At 38.1% G+C, this 21,315-nt stretch overlaps 1 protein-coding gene across 1 annotated transcript in view; it reads right to left on the bottom strand.

The window, feature by feature from the left end:
• Positions 1-858: 858 nt before the first annotated feature.
• Positions 859-21,315, bottom strand: part of LOC101856581 (von Willebrand factor A domain-containing protein 8) — a 67,865-nt gene continuing 47,408 nt past the window's right edge. Inside the window, exons 32-45 of the mRNA XM_005100814.3 lie at positions 19,855-19,980; positions 19,365-19,429; positions 17,845-17,996; positions 16,094-16,292; positions 14,963-15,044; positions 14,324-14,528; positions 13,212-13,326; positions 11,373-11,482; positions 10,612-10,658; positions 8,524-8,632; positions 6,906-7,031; positions 5,928-6,086; positions 4,079-4,416; positions 859-1,394 (exon numbers count right to left, since the gene is read on the bottom strand). Coding sequence (XP_005100871.1) covers positions 1,289-1,394; positions 4,079-4,416; positions 5,928-6,086; positions 6,906-7,031; positions 8,524-8,632; positions 10,612-10,658; positions 11,373-11,482; positions 13,212-13,326; positions 14,324-14,528; positions 14,963-15,044; positions 16,094-16,292; positions 17,845-17,996; positions 19,365-19,429; positions 19,855-19,980 — 1,939 coding nt within the window. The 3' untranslated portion in view covers positions 859-1,288. The remainder of the gene's footprint in view (positions 1,395-4,078; positions 4,417-5,927; positions 6,087-6,905; positions 7,032-8,523; positions 8,633-10,611; positions 10,659-11,372; positions 11,483-13,211; positions 13,327-14,323; positions 14,529-14,962; positions 15,045-16,093; positions 16,293-17,844; positions 17,997-19,364; positions 19,430-19,854; positions 19,981-21,315) is intronic.

Here is a 21,315-nt window from a genome sequence, read left to right as displayed (position 1 = left end):
AGGAGAATTGTACGTTCTTTCTAAAAAAACCAACACAGTGCAAGAAGAGCACCATCTGACAGTGACATCATTTCATTTACCAAATGGTATAAAATTGAGACTTTTCACTAGAAACAACAATGTTAGTTTCAAAGGTTGAGTGACTGTATTGTAGTCCCCTTTCCCTTCGGCAAGTTCACCGGTGTAATCTACATGTGCAAAATGATCATCTGGTTCACGCAGTCTTAAAGTTTTAAGTATTGGGTGGAACACCATTATGATCTCCAGCACCATCAGCTCCAAGAGCTGGTAACCTGGTCATAATGAACATGGGTGAGGTGTTAAACATCCCTGTTTTAGTTTTCGTCTTCAGTAAAATATCTGATCGAAAGATTGAGTTAGGACAAGACTGATATTCCATTGTTACTCTATGTCTCTTCTCTCTTTCCCTTTTGCTTGATATCTCTCTCTCTCTCTTTCTCCCCCCCCCCCTCTCTCTCTCTCTCTCTCTTTCTCTCTCATTTTATCTCCCTTCTCTCTGTCTCTCTATCTCTCAAGCAACAAATAATAATAATAGATAGCATTTGTAAAGTGCAATTCCTGCTCAACAGCAAGCTCTATGCACTTTACAATCTACAGTCAAACCTGTGTTAGGGGTTGTATGCTGAAGTATGGTGGCCGCGGCCGCGTTGGACAGGTGACCGTTTTACACAGTTAAATTATATAGAAAAAATGCAACGCGGAAATAGAAAGTGGCCGTTTGTACAGGTGGCCGTCAGGGCAGGTTCGACTGTATATCATTACCCAAAGCAGACCTGATAGCATTCTGAAACAGTCTCAACTTCCTGGGAAGCATACAGTGCAAGCTACCATTTACAGGAGCTAAAACACTCACATACCACAAACTGACAAGATCTTCTGCTGTCTATGGCATTCGCACCTGGGTGAAGTGTCCCGAAAAGCAAGGTATCAGTATTTCAATGAAAAAAATGACACAATTTGTCACATTTTATCAACGTAAAAACCAACCGACTGCACATATTAATCCACTCTCAAAGAAATAGAGGAGGGGAGGGGGGTGTAGGGTTGTGACAAGCTTTTCTATGAAGCCATTTTTCATAGATAGCAGTGCAATTGTCTGTCTTTTTGCTCTGAATACATGCAAAATGAGAGTGCACATTGTGCAAGGGCTTGTGAAAGTAACTTTAAACAGCAGTTCTTATGTTCCTTCAGGGAAAACTAAACAAAAACCCCCCCAAAAATAAAAGAAACAAAACTCCCTGAGCTGGAGATATAAAGACACAAGTCATCAAGATGAGAGCATGGTGGATGTGAAAATCTGCTGCATGATCTGTGGCAGGTTCTTGGTGTCCAAGCAGACATAACTGTGACCCATGGGCAGCTGTTTGTTCAGTCTGTAGGAATAGAAAACACACAAAAGTTAAATACTTCTTTATTTCCAAGTTTAATAATTCAAGAAGGGAAGCTTTTCAATTTATATTTTAATGCAGCTTTCTTCAGCCCCAATCAACAAAATTTAGATAATTTGAGCAGCAGGCTTCGACCCTACCTGTCAAGGCCGACCTGAGTTAAGAGGGGTGAAAGATTAGGATACTCACTAACAAATTCTCTCGACATGGCAGGGTAATCAAACTCAAGTCTCTTATATGCAATAGTAAAGCACCAAAGCACTAGTGGTTAGGCTCTCAGACTCGCAACCGTAAGGTCGCGGGTTCGAATCCCGTCAGGGACCCGACGTTGTGTCCTTGGGAAAGGCACTTTACACGAATTTTCCTCACTTCACCCAGGTGGGAATGGGTACCCTGCTATAGACAGCGAAAGATCTTGTCAGTTTGTTAGTGTTTGAGCGCTTAATCGGCAGCTTGCACTGTATGCTTCCCGGGAAGCTGAGAATGTTTCGGAGTGTTCTATGGTCTGCTGGGTTATAATATAGTGTAAAGCGCATAGAGCCTGCTGTTGAGCGGGGATATGCGCTATACAAATGCTATCTATTATTATTATTAAACCACTGCCCCACACACACCAGTAAAAAACTCTTCAAAAAGGAAGAATGGATAATAGTGTTAAAGAAGACCAAAAAATGAACAAAAACGCAAGAAAATGCTGCTGTGGAGTTTTGTTGACGGCAAGTTGGTAAAATAAAAGCAATAATTTAGCAGGTAATTGCTTAGGAAAATGGCAAAACTGAGAGAGAAAAAATGAGCAGACAATATGACAGGACCTACAAATTACTTGCACTTTAATGTTTTTATCTTCAGGTGGGGAAAAGGGCACTTAAAAGCACGAAAAGAAACAAGGACAAGAGAAGAAAAAACAGCAAGAGAAAGAAAGTACACACACACACACACACACACACACACAGGAAAAGAAAGAATGCATGCACACACACACATACACACACACACATGCAGGCAGGCAAAAACGCACATACACACAATATATCTAATATATATAAATATAATTATATAGTGAGAAAATTATTTAGTACAAGAAAAGACAGGGTTGAGAAGTAGTTGACACCAACATGACATAAGACAAGACACATTTTGGGGAAAAAGTGATGACACCAGCAGCACCAATAGGAAGTTGAAAGGGGAAAACAAACCAGATAACCCACTGCCCACAAGCTTTTTTACTTTAAAAAAATATTTTTTAGCAAGCGTTTTATGAAGCTCGCAACTGCATACGGTCATATGAGCGCACAGGACATATTAAACATTTTCGGTTGGTAGGTAATTTTGAATTTTGCCCAGGTTGTCGCTGAAGCCTACTCTTTTATCGATTTTGGAACACCAAGGGATCTTAAGCGTGCGCCACTTGCACACAGTATCTCCGAGATTTTTCGCTCTTATCTGAGAAGGCTAGGTGTTATATCTTACCTACCATAAGATCAGGGGTGTGGCTGAAAGACAACAGTAAGAAGGAGCCAAGGAGTAGCATTAGAAAGGCTGCAGAAAGAGCCTGGAGCCCAGAGGAGCAGGAAAAAGTGATGAGGGGGTGTAGGCAGAAAGTGGAGATGAAAGCAGATGACAGAACATTGTTAGAGAGAGCAGGAAAGGAGGTGAAAGGAAAACATTTCAGAAAAGAAATTTTCCATCGCTATCCGGATTTGAATCACGGATCTATTAAATAAGATGTGAACACCGTAACCTCTTGACCATGAGAGCCCCTGGCCACAAGTTTGAAAGATAAAATTTACCAAATTGAACAATTGAAGAGAACTGTAGTACGACCCACTGATCAATCCATATCAAGTTGGTTACAGTAAGACAAAAGTGTATTTCTCTATCTGTGATCACATTATATTGTTTCTAGCTTTAGTTGTAATAAGTTTTGTGGCCCTTGAAACACAAAAAATAATAAGTCATATAAGTGCCAAAGGTTTGAGTTGTTACTAGAGAGTAACATGTTATGTACAAGGAAAAGGAGGAGAGATACAGACAATTGATGTTTGATAGGAAAGAAGGAGGACATCACATCAGAGTGCCCGCCAACCACGCACAACTTACTTTTACTTTTACTTTTTCATACTCTGTTGCCGTTAAAAATCGAGGGGAGATGCAGTTTTCTATGGTATGCTAGCTCCACAGCTCTTTCAGTTGTGATATTATGGTTTCTTAGGTCTCCTTGACACCCACGATTGACCTTTTGCGTGGCCTTCCTCTTCCTTTTTAGACTGAGTGCTTGGTGTTGTAGCCTCACGTAACAGGCGGCCAAACCATTTTATTCTCCGTCTTTCTATGTAATGCATGCAGGACTCAGTGCCGATAGCTGCTCTTACTTCTCCATTCAAGCCTGTCTCTTCTTGTGATGTTAAGGGTTTTGCGGAGAAATTTCATTTCGCAGGCAGTGATTTTGCTTTCATGGATTTTACTTAATGTCCAGGTCTGGCAGTGGTAGAATAATGTTGGTATGAATTTTGAGGTGATAAGCTGTCTCTTTGTGCCCACCAAAAATAGTACAAAAAGTATTATTTACAAACCTCAATCCTGTAGCACATCCTGTGGAAATGTTAGCAAGCAACAAAACAAAGAGAGAAGCATGTCATGATATTGAATATTCTTCAGTGACATCTCACCTCACAGCCTGATCTCCAAGCGACCCCACAAATATGGCATATGCATTCACATCTTCGTTTGAGGTCAGGATCTCTCCAAAACGAGTCGGTCGAATGCCGTATCGGTCAAAGTTGGCATCGCTCAGCAAGATGACAAAGTGCTCATCAGCCTCCTCTTTGCCCACAGCTTTTATGTGGTGTTTGGCCGCTTCTAGGGTGTGGTCTCCGCTGATGCAGAACTGTGAGTGGGCCAGCATGGTCTTCAGGACATCAAGCCTCTCGCGGTTGTTCTTGGGTGGCTTGTCCATCTTCACAAACTCCTCCATGTACGTCTCACCAGAATGACCATAGACGTCATACTGAAAGACGGAACAAAAACAAGATTTGATCTTTGAGTAAAAGGAAGTACAGTTGAAATTCCTGTTGTCCAGGAAAAAAGTGGCCATCTTAGACAGGTGGCTGTCTTACATGGTGTCATTAAAGTGCAGTAGGGGGAAAATGGAAAGTGGCTGTTCATATAGGTGATTATCTTATACAGGTGGCCGATAAAGCAGGCTTCACTGTACAGTGACATGAAACAGCTATTAATGGCCTGGAATCAAGTACGATAGACATACAGAAACAAATGAGAGCAAGAAAAAAGTAGAACCCACCAGTGTCACCCTCCAACCAAGTAAAACATTTTAAAATGTATTCCTTTAACCCCTTGACTGTGCTGTAGACGTATCTCATTTGTCTTCATAATCCACCGCCCAGAGCTCTGTAAACGCATCCCACACAGCGGTTAAAATTTGTTTTTGTTTTTTGTTGATACATTCCAGCTTTTACTAAGTTTGAAAGTTTGAATAAAAAGAATGATATTCTTTGAAAGCCTACCATTTAAGCTATGAGGTAATATCTACATATAGACTATTGGATGGGAAGCGTGGGTTCTATAAACAAAAACAAACAAGGGGTGTTGTTTTTCTTATACACATTGCGCAAGATAGTAAGAGCCGACGCTTAGACTCGGAACACTTGCTCAGACTCAGTACTTTATGGTTGTTTACATCATTATGGCTTGTTTTAAGAAGGTTTTGTCAATGGATGAAATACATCTCTTTGTTTCTGTTTCTATTGATATAAGTTATACCGAGCTGTCTTTCATCATAAGCTAACAAACGTTAATTAAAGATTGAAACCTGAGATATTTTGCACACAATTGAATTTTCCTTAGCATGGGGGGTGCATAGTCGGCTACCAGTCAAGGGGCTAAACATGCAAAATAACAATTATTATTATTAACAGTTAAAATAATGATTATTTTAGTGGAAAAAGGTTGGAACATCACTGATTTTGTCTTTTCGAACAGTTATGAAAGTATAACTGACTGAAAAGAAAACATACAAAGAGGAAAAAAGTGAAGAGCAGGGGTCAAACCGTCTCTGTCCCACAAATAAAGAAGAGACAAATGAGTCTTACTCGACATATGCACACACAAAAAAATCAAATAAAAGAGGAGAGATAGGGATAAAATGACATGGGCAAGATTTGTTGAGTGAAAAGAAATAAAGACAACACATCCTTATAAATCAGGGGATTTTCATTAGGGAAAAAAGTGGGGAAAACTATGAAATTAAGGATCACACATAAACATACACCCATGAACATAACTACATTTACTCTGTCTATTTCTCCACACCACATATATCACATACAAATATGTACACACACACACACACACACACACACACACACACACACACACACACACACACACACACACACACACACACACAAATACAAACACACACAAATATATAATCATCACAATCGTCATTGTCATCACCATCATTATTTTCATTCTCATTAATCTGACATCATCCCCCACCTTAAACTTTTCCTCATAAGTCTCAAAAGCCTCCATGAGCATGAGGACGGCCTCTAACTGTCGTGTGAGGCGAGAGTCATGACCATCAAATCTGTACATGCTCCCAGACACATCCACCAAGAGACGCAGTTTCTTTGGGTGCTCTTGAGGAGAGCCCATCTGAAATATCATTTCAAATCTTGTAAAACAGTAAATCCACAAAGTGCAATTTGGACTCTCCAATCTTGTAAAATTGTTATCTCACAAGGTGCAATTACGTTATAAAAGCTAGAGCAATGAAAGAACATGTTTTGCTGGAGAATCAGAATACTGAATGACCTTTAACCCTATCCATATGCCCTGGGGTCATTTTGTACCCCTGGGGTTATATTCTTCACATTTTAGAATACTTCTAGCACGAAGATCTTTTTGAAACTTTCAGCATTTCTCGAAAAATCATTTTGACAGACTGCTATGCAAAGTGTAGGCCTATGGATCGGATTAACGAGTAAATTTCCTCTTTGGAAAGTCGTGGCACAGAGTTCCCCACGTCGTATGGATATGATAGTAAAACACGACGTACGGATAGGGTTAAAGAGGCGAGAACAGCAAAGAGAGCTAATCAATATGACAGGCAAATTATCATCAATCTCCAAAGTATATGTCTAGAAAGGTCGATGGCATAGCTAACTCACAGAACTGCATCTGTTTAAGGAATCATTTGCATCTGAATGGACAAAACAAATAATCACAAAAAACATTCACATCGTCAAATTTGCAGATACGTTGTCTACTGAAGGGCATTTACTATACATATTATGTTTTCTGAGAGTAAGCAATAAATACCCGATGATTGATATCAGGTAAGTTCACCTCACCTTATCCACAGTTAAACAAAATTCATAAATAATATTCCTACTAGTAAAATTAAAAAATTAAACTAAAATTACATATTTTGCAATAACTTCACACTATATCTCAAAGATCATTACCCCTCACCTCTGGCTCTTTTTCCCCTCTCCTCTTGTAGATGCTATTCTCTCCAGTCAGTCCTTCTATCAACTTGGCATCGTCAAGCTCACCGTAGGACTGATGTTTTAGCCACTGGCGCTCTTTGCCTTTAGCCTGTGGAGAACATTCAGGGACAGTCCATTAAAGATTAAAAACTAAATCTGAATCAAAAGTTAACTTGATCTCTTATAGGAATGGGCTTTTAAAAAAAATTAAGTTTCAGTAAGAATTTTACTGCACTTGTAACACAATAAGGTCATATAAGTGCCAAAGATTAAAGATATTACAAGAGAGAAACAAACGCCAAAAAAGGAGGACAGATCAGGACAATATACATTTGATAGGAAAGAAGGTACAAACCACACGTGAACAGCCACCAAACAACCTGCTTTGATAGGTTAGTGCTATGATTTGAGCACCAGAAAGAATGTACTCTTTTATCTCATATCCAACAAGCAGCGAATCTACACAACAGCTATTATCTTGATGTGTCGCTACTGTTGGTAAATGTACATCCCTTTCTTTACAGGTCACAAGCAGAATCAGGAGTCTTAACTTTCCCCCACTGTGAGTTTGCAAATGTGCACAATGCCAAGTATGCACAAGTATGTGGGTGACCAGTCAGAAATTAATGTAACCATCTGAAGAGCCTTTTAGGTAACTGAAAAAGTATCAAGTTTGACTGGAGAAGAAGGGGTAATTTGATCTTTTTTCAGGGATGGAAGCTGTTTGAAATGTCAAGCTTAAAAAATGATTTATGCAGAAATAAAATCCTCTTCAACATCATAACAGGCTCTCATAGTACACAATTCAACCCAGTCATAGTGTTCCGGAGGCAAACAAAGATACATTTCCGGAGGAAAAAAAACCCCAAAGCCTGACAAAAATCCTTTACGCTATCCACCTTTCATACATTATGAACCCATGAACCCAGTATTGAACTAGGTACATTTGCATGAGAGGCAATGACCTTACCTGCAAATAAACCCCAAAAATGTTCTCATCAACATCTTTTTAAAATTTAATAAGAATTTTACGGTACTTGCAACACAAAAAGGTCGTACAAGTGCCAAAGATTAGAAACGTTACAAGAGAGTATCAAACATAAAAAAGAACGAGGAGTGATCAGGACGATAGACGTTTGATAGGAAAGAAGGAGCAAATCACACCAGAGCACCCGCCAACCACCCTCATCAACATCATAGTAGCCTAGTAGCCCCCCCCCCCCCCCCCAAATCTACAAATAAAACTCCTCAACCACTCCCCACCCCTCAAAACAAAACCCCAAAAAACAATAAATGCCATATAAAAGACAAAGACAACCAGTTTGCTCATCCTTCAGGAAGACAAAGCTCAATAGCAAGTCAGTACTAACAATTTTTATTTCAGATATGTCCATCTCATAGCTTACCTGTTTAGTTTAGTTTTAGTTAGAGTTTTATGGCACTTGCAACACAGACAGGTCATTTTAGTGCCAAAGATTAGAAGTGTTACCAGAGAAGAGCATACAAAGAAATGAAGGAGGAGAGATAAGGACCATAGACGTTTAATAGCAAAAGAAGGAGAAAACCAAATCAAAGCACCCACCAACCACCCGTTAACTTACTTGTAAGGAATCCAGGACGACTCTCAAGCTCTGCACCTGTCTCCTCACACCCTTCGAGTACTGCTCATACAGGTCACCATCATACTCACTCATTTGAATTTCCTTCAGTCTACAGACAAACAATTTATACATGTCAGATCTTAATTTATTCACTCTCATCATATTGTAAGTTTTGACTCGATAAACTAAACATTTTTTTCAAAGACCTGTACTTTTGGGCGACTTTTGTTTAATAATAATAATAAATGACATTTATATAGCGCTTAACCCTGAATAAAGTACACAGGCTCTGAGTGCTTTACAATACAGTACAACATACAACAGTAACATGAAACGTTGTGTTCTGACTAAAGAAAATTATTCCAAATATTCATCTTATTAATTTAAAAACAGAAACGACTTCAGCTGACATTTGAATGAATCAAAAGATTTGATTTCTCTCAACGTACTTAGTAAAGCATTCCAGATCTTGGGGCCTTGGTATTCAAATGCCCTTTCACCCATTGTTTTAAGTTTCATAGATGGTAAAATAAATTTCTTTTTGTCAGCTGATGATCTTAAACTGCGAGTTGGAATGTACAGTCTTAACAGATTTGATAAATATGATGGTGCATTATCATTCAAACATTTGTGACATATGGTGGCCAACTTGTACACAATCCTTTTCTCAACAGGAAGCCCATGCAAAGTTCGTAAAAGAGGTTTAGCAGAGTCTCGCTTTCTTTTCCGTAAAACTAAACGTGCTGCATTGTTTTGGACAGTTTGAAGTCTTTTAACTTTCTCCAGTGATATTCCTGATAACAAGGAGTTACAATAATCGAGTTTTGATAAAATTAAGCTAGTTACTAGTAAAGCAGTATACTTGGTATTGATCAGATGACGTATTTTACTAATTTTTCTTATTTCTAAATACATGCAGCTGATCAGATGATTTACCTCAGCCGACATTGATAAACTAGAATCAAATAGATGCCAAGATTCTTAACTTTTCTTGAAAATAAAATTTTTGCATCACCAATTTTAATGTGATCATGGTCAACCTCTTTAACAGACTTTGCACTGCCTGCCAGAATGACTTCTGTTTTATTATCATTTAACATCAATTTATTTTTGTTCATCCAGTTTTTCACTAAGGCAATACAATTTTCAGCACGATGGACAAGTTCATCTAAGTTGGTAAACAATGTTGAACCATAAATTTGGGTATCATCAGCATAGAAATGGTATTTAAAGTCATATTTAACTATTTCCTTGACAAGTGGTTGAGTATAAATGGTGAACAAAACTGGACCGAGGACTGAGCCCTGGGAGACCCCATACTTAAGAGCATGATCTGATGACTTAAGCCCTTTAATAAAAACAGATTGGTAACGATTTGACAGGTAAGAAGAAAACCAGCTAAGGGCAGTCCCAGATAATCCAAAAGACACTTCCAAATCGCTTCAATAAAATGTGATGGTCAATTGTATCAAAAGCTGCTGATAGATCTAAAAGGCTCAGCAAAACAACTTTTCCTGAATCACAATCAGTAAGCATGTCATTCATGACTTTAAGAAGTGCTGTTTCTGTGCTGTGATTAGCTCGATAGGCAGACTGGTTTATATCTCAGTATTCCTTTTTGAAAGAGTGAGCTTCCAAAACTAAATTGGGAATGGGCAGGCTACACCCAAAATAAACCCAAACACATTGTTGTGAAAGGCAAAAAACCTTTTTTTAAAAAAAAAGCAACTAAAGTTCCACAATTCAAGCTTTAGAACTTTCCATTTTGTATATCAATATCTTGTGCAGTAGGTTTGGAAAAGGTAAGTAGCCTGCATAGCTTTTTTATCTGACTGACCAGGGAGCAGATTTGAAAACCCCTAAAAAAATCAGGAGTTGTGCCCCTTAAAAAACTCAAAGTTCAATGAGTTAATCTAGAAATATTTTGCAAAGAAGTGAAACCTAGCGATCTATCAGGAGATAATTTAGAAATAAAGTATAACACAGATACTCATTACACCAAAATAAAGAAAAACATTTGTCAGAACTATAACAATAAAACAGAAGAAGACAACCGGTCGACATGACACCTGTTGGTGAAAGACATACCTCTGCTTATAAGCTTTCTGAGCCATATCTCTTGCAGCCTGTTTTATCTGTGAATTAGTTCATATTGTTGTCAGCATTTTTAAAGATCATTCAGCTGCAAAAAGGCACATGGGAATCGATATGAAAGGAATTAAAAAGAAACATGGCAGTGCCCATCTAAACCTAAGGGACCTGAACAAGTGAAATGCAACTAATTGGTTTGCTACAGAAGTCACTATAAAATTGTAAGAGCCATCTTCAAAAGTGACCAAGACTAAACAGTACTATGTCAACTTTGAATTTGTTTTTTTTTAAAACATTGTTAAATCGACAAAAAATTTCTGTAAAATACAGCACAAAGCCAAAGGAATGTATAAAATTCCATTATATTATCAGCATGAAATTATGCGTAAAATAGTGCTTAAAATAAAAAACAAATTCTTCTTTTTAAATGACAACAAATATGAACCAAAAGTGATCTATTTTGAACAAAAAACAATGCAACAAAGTTGAAATCACAAAGGAGTGATTCTTGGTGTGATCAGAGTTGAAGAGCTTAGTGACAGAGACGGCCAGGGGTGGGGGAGGGAACAGAAAGCAAAGAGCATTTTAAATACTAAATGAAGTACATGACAAAGTGCAAAGACAGCAAACGTAATTCTTACTAAATAGGAAGGGAGAATACTTTACAAAGACCACAATTACATTTACCAGTATTGCTTCCAATCTCCACTAACATCTAAAGGGACAAGAATTTTTTTTAATGCCAAGCGCAAACTCACATGTTCAGGCACTGCATCCTTCTCCCACTGTGGCACCTGAAACACTTGGTTCCCAGAGTCCAGGCGATACGGACCCCCAAAGCCTCCAAGACCAGCAGTGCCACTGCCACCTGGAGGGAAAGGACGAGATCATACATGGAGACAAAAAATGTCGAGAAAAGAAAAGAATTGTGACAGTAATCTAGTGGTCACACAGCTTGACTGGCAACAGTAAGGTCACAGGTTTGAAACACAAACATGTTTTTGTAAGGACACTTTACACAAACTTTCCTACCTTCAACAAAGTGAGAATAGGTACTCGGTTAAGACAGTGAAAATGACCACACTGCCGTAAGCTGACAAAATGCCTTTTTTTTTCTTTTTTGAATCAAAACTTTTTATTAGCTAAATCGAAAGCCTGATCAGTTACCCTACTTGTGTGGAAAAAAATCAAATTAAAACTATGCCTAGTTTTTGAATAAATTACAATTCAAACTTCGGAATGACTCTATTTTGAAATGGCTACGCTGACAAAAAAAACACCCCTTTTCCTCGAAACTGCTCTGAAGGGAAAAAAAAGGCGTTTTGTCAGCTTACGTCAACACAGTAAAACAGTAGCTTGTGATGAATTCCTCTTGGGAAGCTGAATTCCCAGAAAGTTAGTGTTTGTCAGTGTGATGAGAAACTGAAAAGCACATTAAGTTTCCTTTCGAGAAAGGAAATATCATATATAAACACAATTTCCTTTTACGCTTCGGAAAAAAATCCATTGCAAAAAATACAGTCAAACCTGCTCTAATGGCCATCTGATCAAACCAATCACCTGTACAAATGACCGCTTCCCCCCTTGCTTTAAAAAAATGTATCTTAATGACACTGTCCAAGACATTCACCTGTCTAAGACACCCACTTTTCTCCACAACAATCAGGGGCTGTCTTAAACAATTTCAACTCTAGCTGAAAATATGTATCAGCTAAAAAAAAAAGAGGGCAATTTAACCATTATGAAGCTTATTTAATGATGGTCAGTCCTTTATGCAAGCCCTCTTACTGTTAAGGAGCAGTTTATGGTAGGTTGGCATGATAAACATGCTGTGACCTCAAACAGATAAGGTCAAAACCAACATTGCAAAGAAATATAAGAGGTAAACCACAACAGAGAGCCAACCACCCAGCCTCAACATGAGCACTTAGACATATAAAATGGGAAATGCATCTCACCCATCCAAAACAAAATGTACAAATAGAAGAAAAAAAACATAATGGAGGGAAATGGAGAAAAGTTTATGAAAATGAGGATTGTGGAGCAAAATCTTTGCTGATGTTTTACAAAAGGACAAAGAAACTGCACTCCATTCCAACATTCTGAATGATAGATATTATGAAATGTATGGTATCAAAGTGAAATCAGGCACTCGTCAAAATAATGAAATGAAAAAAACAGCATTTTCATTTATTTTTTGGGTTTTTTGTTTTGTTTTTTTTTTGGGGGGGGGGGGGGGGGGGGGGGGCAGGTTTTTGGCACACATTTTATGCCCATTTAAAAGCACATTTCTCTGTGGATTTTATAGAGAAACATTGATCAAAGGCACAAATAATGAAAATTTGCAGTTTCCAAGGACACTCAAGCTTTGAATGCCACCAAACTTTGACGGCGATATGCTTGCTAATTTTATTTCTGACGAAAGATGACTCCCAACCTCCTTCAATCCCAACTACTTCAACTGCTATTCAAGACAGATGTATCTTTTTCATCAAAAGCAAGGAAAATGAACAGGCTTAAAGATTTCATCAATAATCCCACATGCCCAAAAATTGACGAGTGCTGGAATCCACCGTATCGTGACACATGTGACTCACCGACACCCCCAGCCCAGGTGCCACCACCAACATGGGGCTGGTTGAGGGGATCTTCCTTTCCATGCTTTAAGTCAATATCCTCATGATTTCTTCCACTCTCACGCTCCTCGTTTAACTGAAAGTCACAACAATTAATGGTACATTTCATGCTGCTTATTTGTGAAGCACTACAGGTGGTGGAGGTGAACAGGTCTGAATAAAAGCAATCTGTGTACGGGAAAGGAGAACCCGGAAATTAAGCTAAAGGTAGGTGCGAAGTCATGAAAACCACTGTAAGACAATATTTGCACAATTAATAAATATCCTAATGTTAAAAACACAAAGATTCTTTTGGTCAAGTCTGCCACAAACTAAGCAGTGGATTAACTTATGTGAAAGAGATCTGAAGGTTAATAATAGTAATAATGATAAATAGCATTTGTATAGCGCACATCCCCGCTCAACAGCAAGCTCTATGCGCTTTAAGATCTATATTGTTACCCCGGCAAACCCTAGAACACTCAGAGACCTTCTCAGCTTCAATAAACAAGTTGAAATGATGAGGTCTATTGTTTCAAGCCAGTACAAAACAGATGCAAATCAAATTCAACACTGGAACAATGTTATACCAAATCATAGATGCATGATCATACATGAAAGAACTAGCTGAAGTTTCACAACTAAAGGTATCATTCTTTTCAATCAGCTATCAGACAAAAGAGGATGGTGACACCCATGGAGATATTTCACCAACAGCAATAACTTGTTATACTTTTCTTTAGAAACGTTTTTTTCGTTACTTCAGCTTCTAGAGCTTTATGGTCAGTTTGTTGAAAAACAATGAACTAGAAAATGAGAAATATGTGATAAAACTGTAAATAAAATATCTAAGGAGCAGCTCAGAAAACAAAATACAGTGAAGTCTGTCTAAACCAAACACAGTTAATCTGAAAACAGCAGTAAACCGAAAAAAAAAAATCCACATTTTTTTCCCTTTTATTTAAGCAACCTCTTTAAACTAAAACCCCCCCAAAACTGAAGAAAATCCAGTTGTTCTGCAGATTTCGCTTAAAATGGACTCCACTGCATTGCAACAGGCTGACAATGCAAGAAAACAAAGATTTTACACAAACCTGAAGAGGACGACCATCCTCAAAGCCTAACATGTTCCTCCACTCTTTCAGAGACTGGCCCAAATTATCCACGGACGTCTCCCACTGCCTGACACAACCTCCAATGTCAACTGAGATCAAGCTGTCGTTGGATCCCGGAGCTATAAACACATTGCAGTCTGCAGTGTTGAACAACCAGGAGGCATATGGGGAGATCTGCTTGGGTCTATAGAACAAAATACAGGGATACATCCGTAATTTTTTCAAGTAATAACATTTTGTATTAAAAAATCTTAAAACTCTAAGACAAGAAAATAACCTGTTGACCAGTTGAAAGGTTTCAATAAACAAATGCGGCTTGAAATTAAAAGAGTAGACAACTTTGTTGATCTCTACTGGGCATTGTGGATTGTCGTAAAAAAACAGAACAAAAGAAATAAAACATAGCAATGCAATAACAAGTGTGAAAAGTGGCATAATTAGCCACCATGTGCAATGTCCTGTTTCAATTAAAGGTTGATTTTCAGGAATGCCTTTTCAAAAATTAGAATTAAGGTCATTCATCTAGTTCATCAGCCTACTGACTGAGCAAATGGCATGCCCATTATAGAATTAACAAATCATAACAAATACTAGAATCTAGTGAATAAGAAGACATACCCAGGTATGGGAATATAACGCAGTTTGTGATGAGCTAGGTCTGAAACCTCCAAGTACCCACTCAGGTTGGAATCAGCAACACCTAGAGCAGAAAACAAGACAAAGGGATCAACATTCAACCTGTTTGAAGACTCTTAAGTCAGTAACAACTAAAAACATGCAGAGAAACTAAAAACATGCAGAGAAACTAAAAACATGCACAGACTTTGTTGCACAAAAAGGAGGCTTTTCACTGATGCATTTTTGAAGCTTTATGGTCTCTATCCACACACCAAGTGACTGTTAAAGGTAAGACTCTGCCTTACACCACTTTGAATAGCGACATATGACAGTATTAAACTGAGCAGTCAATATGCTCATATAGTATGATACAGTCAGGATCAATCGCAGTCAATTTTTAAAAAGATTTGAGGATTAATTTACATGTGGAAGGGTGGAAATGTAAGGAGGAAAAGAAAAAAAAAAGGGGGGGGGGGGGGTGAAAGGGAAAGAATATCGAGTAGCAATAAAATTAATTTGACCATGTCACCAAATATATGTGAGTTCTCCACTTGAGCTTACATCACAAGCTGGGTGGTTAGGGCCTACAAGTCCGCATCAGAAAAAATCATATCGAATTGTAAATGCTTCCCTGACCTTAGCAGAAATTTTCTCTACTCCCGAATTTGCTATATAGAATGAAATTTAACTGGAGCGGTCTCAACACAATGGTGCGTTCAGACAGGGGCATTCGAACTAGGTCAGAGATGGAAAGTTATAAATTTTGGACCGGTAAAGGGGTGGAACGATAGGATCAGTATAGATCTTAAGATTCACGACTAGATATAAGTAAAAGTGGCATACCTCATGCCATTGTGATTGATTATAAAGGTTGACCACTCTTTGCTTGCCATAAGTAGTAAACCCACCCAGGGGTCAGGTCATTCATTTCAGAGTAAGGAGAAACCATTTTACTGACTGTCGATCTGATCACGAGTCACTGTAGATTCTCCCCTTTGTGAATCCGATTCACCTAACATTCTGCATTTTCCTTACTCCCAAGCACTGGGACCTTGGACAGAGACTACTGTAGAGATAATTCTTCTGCTCTTGTTTTCAAAGCTGTACATCCATGACAAAAATCCTCCTCACCCTCCGCTTTCGCTTCTTGGGGAACTTGCCAGGTGGGCAAAGCTCTCACCACTTGTCCAGACTCAGGCAGGTATCCCATAGTCCTCTCTTTGTTCAGTGAGGGCGGCTTGGACCGGAGGCCAAACAGTGGGTCTGGTTTGCTCTTCAAGGAGGTCTCAGGCAAGGGACCTCGTGGGGCTACGTGGACGTCCACAGAGCCCTGACAGAATATGGTGAGACTATGAGTAGAATTTCTTCCTCATAAATGAACAGATAGATGGACTGATAGATGGACAGCTGAATAGACAGACAGACAGAAAGACAGACAGAAAGACAGACAGACAGACAGACAGACAGACAGGCAGACAGACAGACAGACAGACAGACAGACAGACAGACAGACAGACAGACAGACAGACAACAACAGACTGACAGACAAAGATAAAAAGGGAGGGGGGGATCAGTAACTCAACCAGTATGAGGTGTTTGACTGTCAACCTATAGGCCCTCAGTTCTATCTCCACCAGCGTCAGATTTTTTTTCCAAAGTTTTCTACACCCCCTAATCCTAAGATAAGAAAGATTGAGCAACTAGTCTTTATGGGTAAGGACAACAAATTTTGAAGGTCTTGTGTGAAAATTATGATAACTGGGCCTAAAGATCCCTTGGGGGTTCACAAATTGAAAAGAGTAGGCCCTTGGGGCCACTTTCCTTGCAAAATACAAAATCAATTCCTACCCAAAAACTGAAGCCACTGTAGTCGGTATATAAAAAGTACCTATAAAAACGGCACGTGTTGCCTGTAAGGCAAGGGATGTTTCTATGTTCTATGTCAATAAAATGTCCATGTACGTAAAATCATCTGCACTGTGAGATGAGTATCTTACAATAAATTACTCCCTGAGCTTTAGCAAGGGTATGAAAAGGAGACAAGAGAGATAAACTATTGATGGATGAATAAAAAGATAAAGAGATAAATAGAAAGAGTGAACAAAAATCTTTTCAAAATCACTCTGCACTTAAAAAAGCATTACATAGGGCAGAAGTATTGAGCTCAGAAACGCATGTCATGCATACGGTACAAAATGTTCTCTTTCTAAATCAAACTGTTTGTAAGTGAGCAAAAAATGTTAATAACGGAGATTCGTAGACAATTGAAGAAGAATATTTTTCTTACAGTCTATAGAAATATTATGATATGTAAAATAACAAACGATAAGTCAAGAGTTATTTGATGAACTCGTGACCTTTCTACAGCTCACAAAAACTTTCAGTTTTTACTTCTATTGAAAAGAAGACTTTTTTGTCTTATTCCTCCAAAAATGTGTACAACAGAAAATTATGTTCTCAAAGAAGGAAAGCAACATTTAAAAAAGTGGATGAAGAGAGAAAAAAAAGGAAAACAAAAAAGACAATGAAATACAGAAAAATAAAACTGACTGAAAGAAAAAAAAGATGTAAAGATAAAGTGAAGGCAGAGAGGGAGACAATGAAAGACACAGAGAGAGAGAGAGAGAGAGAGACAGAGAGAGAGAGAGAGAGAGAGAGAGAGAGAGAGAGAGAGAGAGAGAGAGAGAGAGAGAGAGAGAGAGATAGAGAGAGAGAGAGAGAGAGACAGAGAGACAGAGAGAGAGACAGAGAGAGAGACAGACAGAGAAAGAGAGAGACAGAGACAGAGAGAGACAGAGACAGAGACAGAGACAGACAGACAAAAAGTCATAGAAAGCATGAGGGCAAGAAAAGAAATCACAGCTTAAATCTCTAAAGCATACCAAATCCGGAAATCCCATAAGCACAGAGGCATAAGTGTCATTCAAAATAGACACACGATTTGGGGCACTGATCTTTTCCTCCATCACCTCGCTCAGCCGCTCATCACTCAGTTGTTTGGTTCCCATGTGCAAGATTTGGGTAGAACCATATCCTAGAGAACAAATCCAGCCCACAAAAAAAGTTAGAGTCAACATCCTGAGACAAAGTTGGCATTCATCAAAGCACATAACCAATAGAAGAGTTTTTGTTTTTGTCTGAATCTAATACCCACTTAGAAAAAAATGTCTTTTCAAAGGAAGGGCAGTCTGCCCAGCAATAACCATTAAGAACAATGAAGAAAAGAGAAAAATAAGCTGAGGCAGCAGACCACAGTAAATATCACACCTACTACATCTGAGCAGAAATGTAAATGTTTGCCATTCCGTAATAACAGGGATTTTCACCACTTGCTGGGGTGAAAGCATCAATTCAGCAGTGTAAAACTTAATGCTTGGATATAGTGGGGGCAAAGGGGCGGGCAGGGATGAAACATGACGTTGCATTGGAGATGAAAGAAATTTGCTTTAAAATCTGAACATTTCATAATTTCAATGATTCAAATATGGAAATGTACTTCAAAACACCTAAATGAGTCTAAGCGGAGTCTATTTCTGCTTTCAGTTTTGAAAGTACTTCTGTTATTTCTGAACAGTAAACGTAGCAGCACCTCTGTTAACTAATCATGTATCACACAAGACAGGGGGACAAAGGGGAAAAAAGCTTTGAATAAAATTAATACAAAGTGCAACTACAAAAACAAAGAAAGAATATGTGTCACAACGCTGTGGAATCAGGCGCTCATCAATTTTTCGGCATGTGGAGTTATTAGTATTATCTGAAAGTTTATTCATTTGCCTTGCTTTCGATGAAAAAATACCTATCTCCCTTGAATAGAAGTTGAGGTATTTGCGACTGAAGGAGGTGAAGTCTCCTGGTTTCAGATGTAAAATTAACCCAAAAATGGCCACCAAAGTCCGGTAACTTCAATAGCTCAGGAGTCCTTGAAAACTTAAAATTTTGTGAATTTAATCAACGTTTTTCCTTAAAATTCATATGGCAATATGTTTTTTATATGGATATAACATGTGTAGAGCCAAAAAACAAAAATTTGATAATAATTGCCAAACTGGCAAAAAAATGCCCGTTTCTTCGATTTCTTTGTTTTGACAAACGCATGGTTTCACCACGATGCCTCACATATATCTTTCCTGTATTGCTCAGGTGATATCAACACCAGAACAGATTTTTAAATAAAATTAACACTGTAAAATATAAACAATTCATTGTTTTTAATAACATCCTCAAAGTCATGCATAAACATACTTCTTATGAAACAGTCGGCAAACATCTTAGAGCAAACACTATCAAGGGTGAGAAACCCCTCTCGGTGAACTAATTATTGTCACAGTCGCAGCAGGGGCTGTAGCAATAAAACAAATATAGTAAATCTTTTGCCGTAGCATATTTTGAACAACATTACCTTCTTCTTCAATGATTGGTCGCAAGACAAACTGTTCCTCTTTTTTCCGCTCTAGCACATACTTCCTGAGCAGAAATACAAAGACAATTATTCAGTAAAAAATCTCATGTTTTCCGAGATGCACAATTGTTACCAAGAACGTTTAATAAGGGTTTGAAAATTCAGGAAGCAAACTGGTTGATTGTTGAGTTTTACACCAAGTGCAGATCACCAAAAGAAGGAAACCTGCAGTCCAAGAACTTAGACAAAACTGACTTTTCTGTCCACAGTAGCATCTCCCTATTAGCAACACCATGGTTGAATATAGTATTACTCGCACAGCCTAATCAGATCAAGAAAAACTGAAACGAGAATTTGAAACAGCATAACTTAATTGACTTATATATCGTGGCAATAACAAAGAGCACCTTTCAAGAATAAACTTGGTTGAATGATTTACAATATCTTGGACCGTATCTTTTTCTTTTCTTTTTTCAACCTCTCAGGTTACCTGTGAGTATCTGCCTCTGTGACACACCACTGAGTAGTGTCAATGGCATGACAGGCTCCAACATTGAAAGGCAGGGATAGCGAGTGGGAGAGACCTTCCAACACATTCACCACTTCCATCTGCTGGCTGGAAAACAAGAAGCCATCATTGTATCCAAAATATGTCTTGTAACAGAGAGAAAAACAAAATGAAAATGAAAAAAAATTACTTCTCAAAAGATTTGAATACATAACAGACATTTATTATGCCTTCAGTTGCCTGACTGGATGATGTTTGTCGTATTTTGTTTTCTTGGAATTCCTCCTGTTGTACAAAAGGAAACCAAAAGCATATTACCAACAAAAAAAACCCCCAATAAAGACAGTCAATAACATATATTAGACTTCTACCATACATTTTATCTCTATAATATTACAAAATGAATTCCTTCCTCTTTCAACAGCATGTATCATTACAATATTACACATAAGAGAAAGAAGTAAATTCCTTCCTTTCAATTCAATCAAATTGCAAATTCTATGTTTTCTACCATAACCCTTTTTTTATTAAGGACCCTCTCACGAAAATGTTCTTTCAGGGTTAGATATTCTCCTTACAACTGGCACCAGTCACGTATCCGAGCCACATTTATACACTAACAAGAACAACAAAGAAATGCAGATTTTAGTAAGTTATTTTCTCTCACGAAAATGTTCTTTCTTGGTCAGAAATTCTCCTTATACTAGCATCAGTCATGTATCCAAGATTACCTAGCACTAACATGCACTACAAACAAATGCAGATCTTATTCAGAATATCTTCAAGAGAAGAGAAAAGACCATTAATCAATGACAGAGAAGTACCCTCTGTAGTTGACTATAAGAGGTCCTTGTAGTATAGTGACCTGCAATGACATTTTTGTAATATAATTGTCAATTGTAGTTTTCTTTCTATTGGACTATATATATGTGTCATGACACAGTGGAATGAGGCACTCGTCAATTTTTGGGCATATGGAGTTGTTGGTATGATCTTAAAGCCTTTTCGTTTGCCTTGCATTTGATGAAATAAATATCCATTTACCTTGAATAGAAGTCAAGATATTTGCGATTGAAGGAGGTCGGGTCACCTGGTTTCAGTGATGAAATTAGTGAGAAAATGGCTGCTAAAGTCGGGTAACTTTCATAGCCGGAGAGTCCTTAAAAACTACAAATTTACAACTTTGGCGCCTGTAATCAACATTTATCAGTTAAATCCACACAGAAATGTGTTTTTTAATGAACATGAAAGGTGTCGAGCCAAAAAACGAAAATTTGATAAAAATTTTTTTAAATCCATAAACCTGCGGAATAATGCCAGTTTCTTCACTTTCATTATTTTGATGAGCGCCTGATTTTACCATGCTGCCTCAAATATATGTTTTGGAGGGCTTTTTTTCTTTGATTGTTTTGGTTGTTGCTGTTGTTTTTTGTTGTTGTTTTT

The sequence above is a fragment of the Aplysia californica genome, unplaced genomic scaffold (genome assembly GCF_000002075.1).
Source record: "Aplysia californica isolate F4 #8 unplaced genomic scaffold, AplCal3.0 scaffold00261, whole genome shotgun sequence".
Classification (NCBI taxonomy): domain Eukaryota; kingdom Metazoa; phylum Mollusca; class Gastropoda; order Aplysiida; family Aplysiidae; genus Aplysia; species Aplysia californica.
Note: the sequence above shows the minus strand (reverse complement) of the source record. Positions and strands in the feature narration are given on the sequence as shown.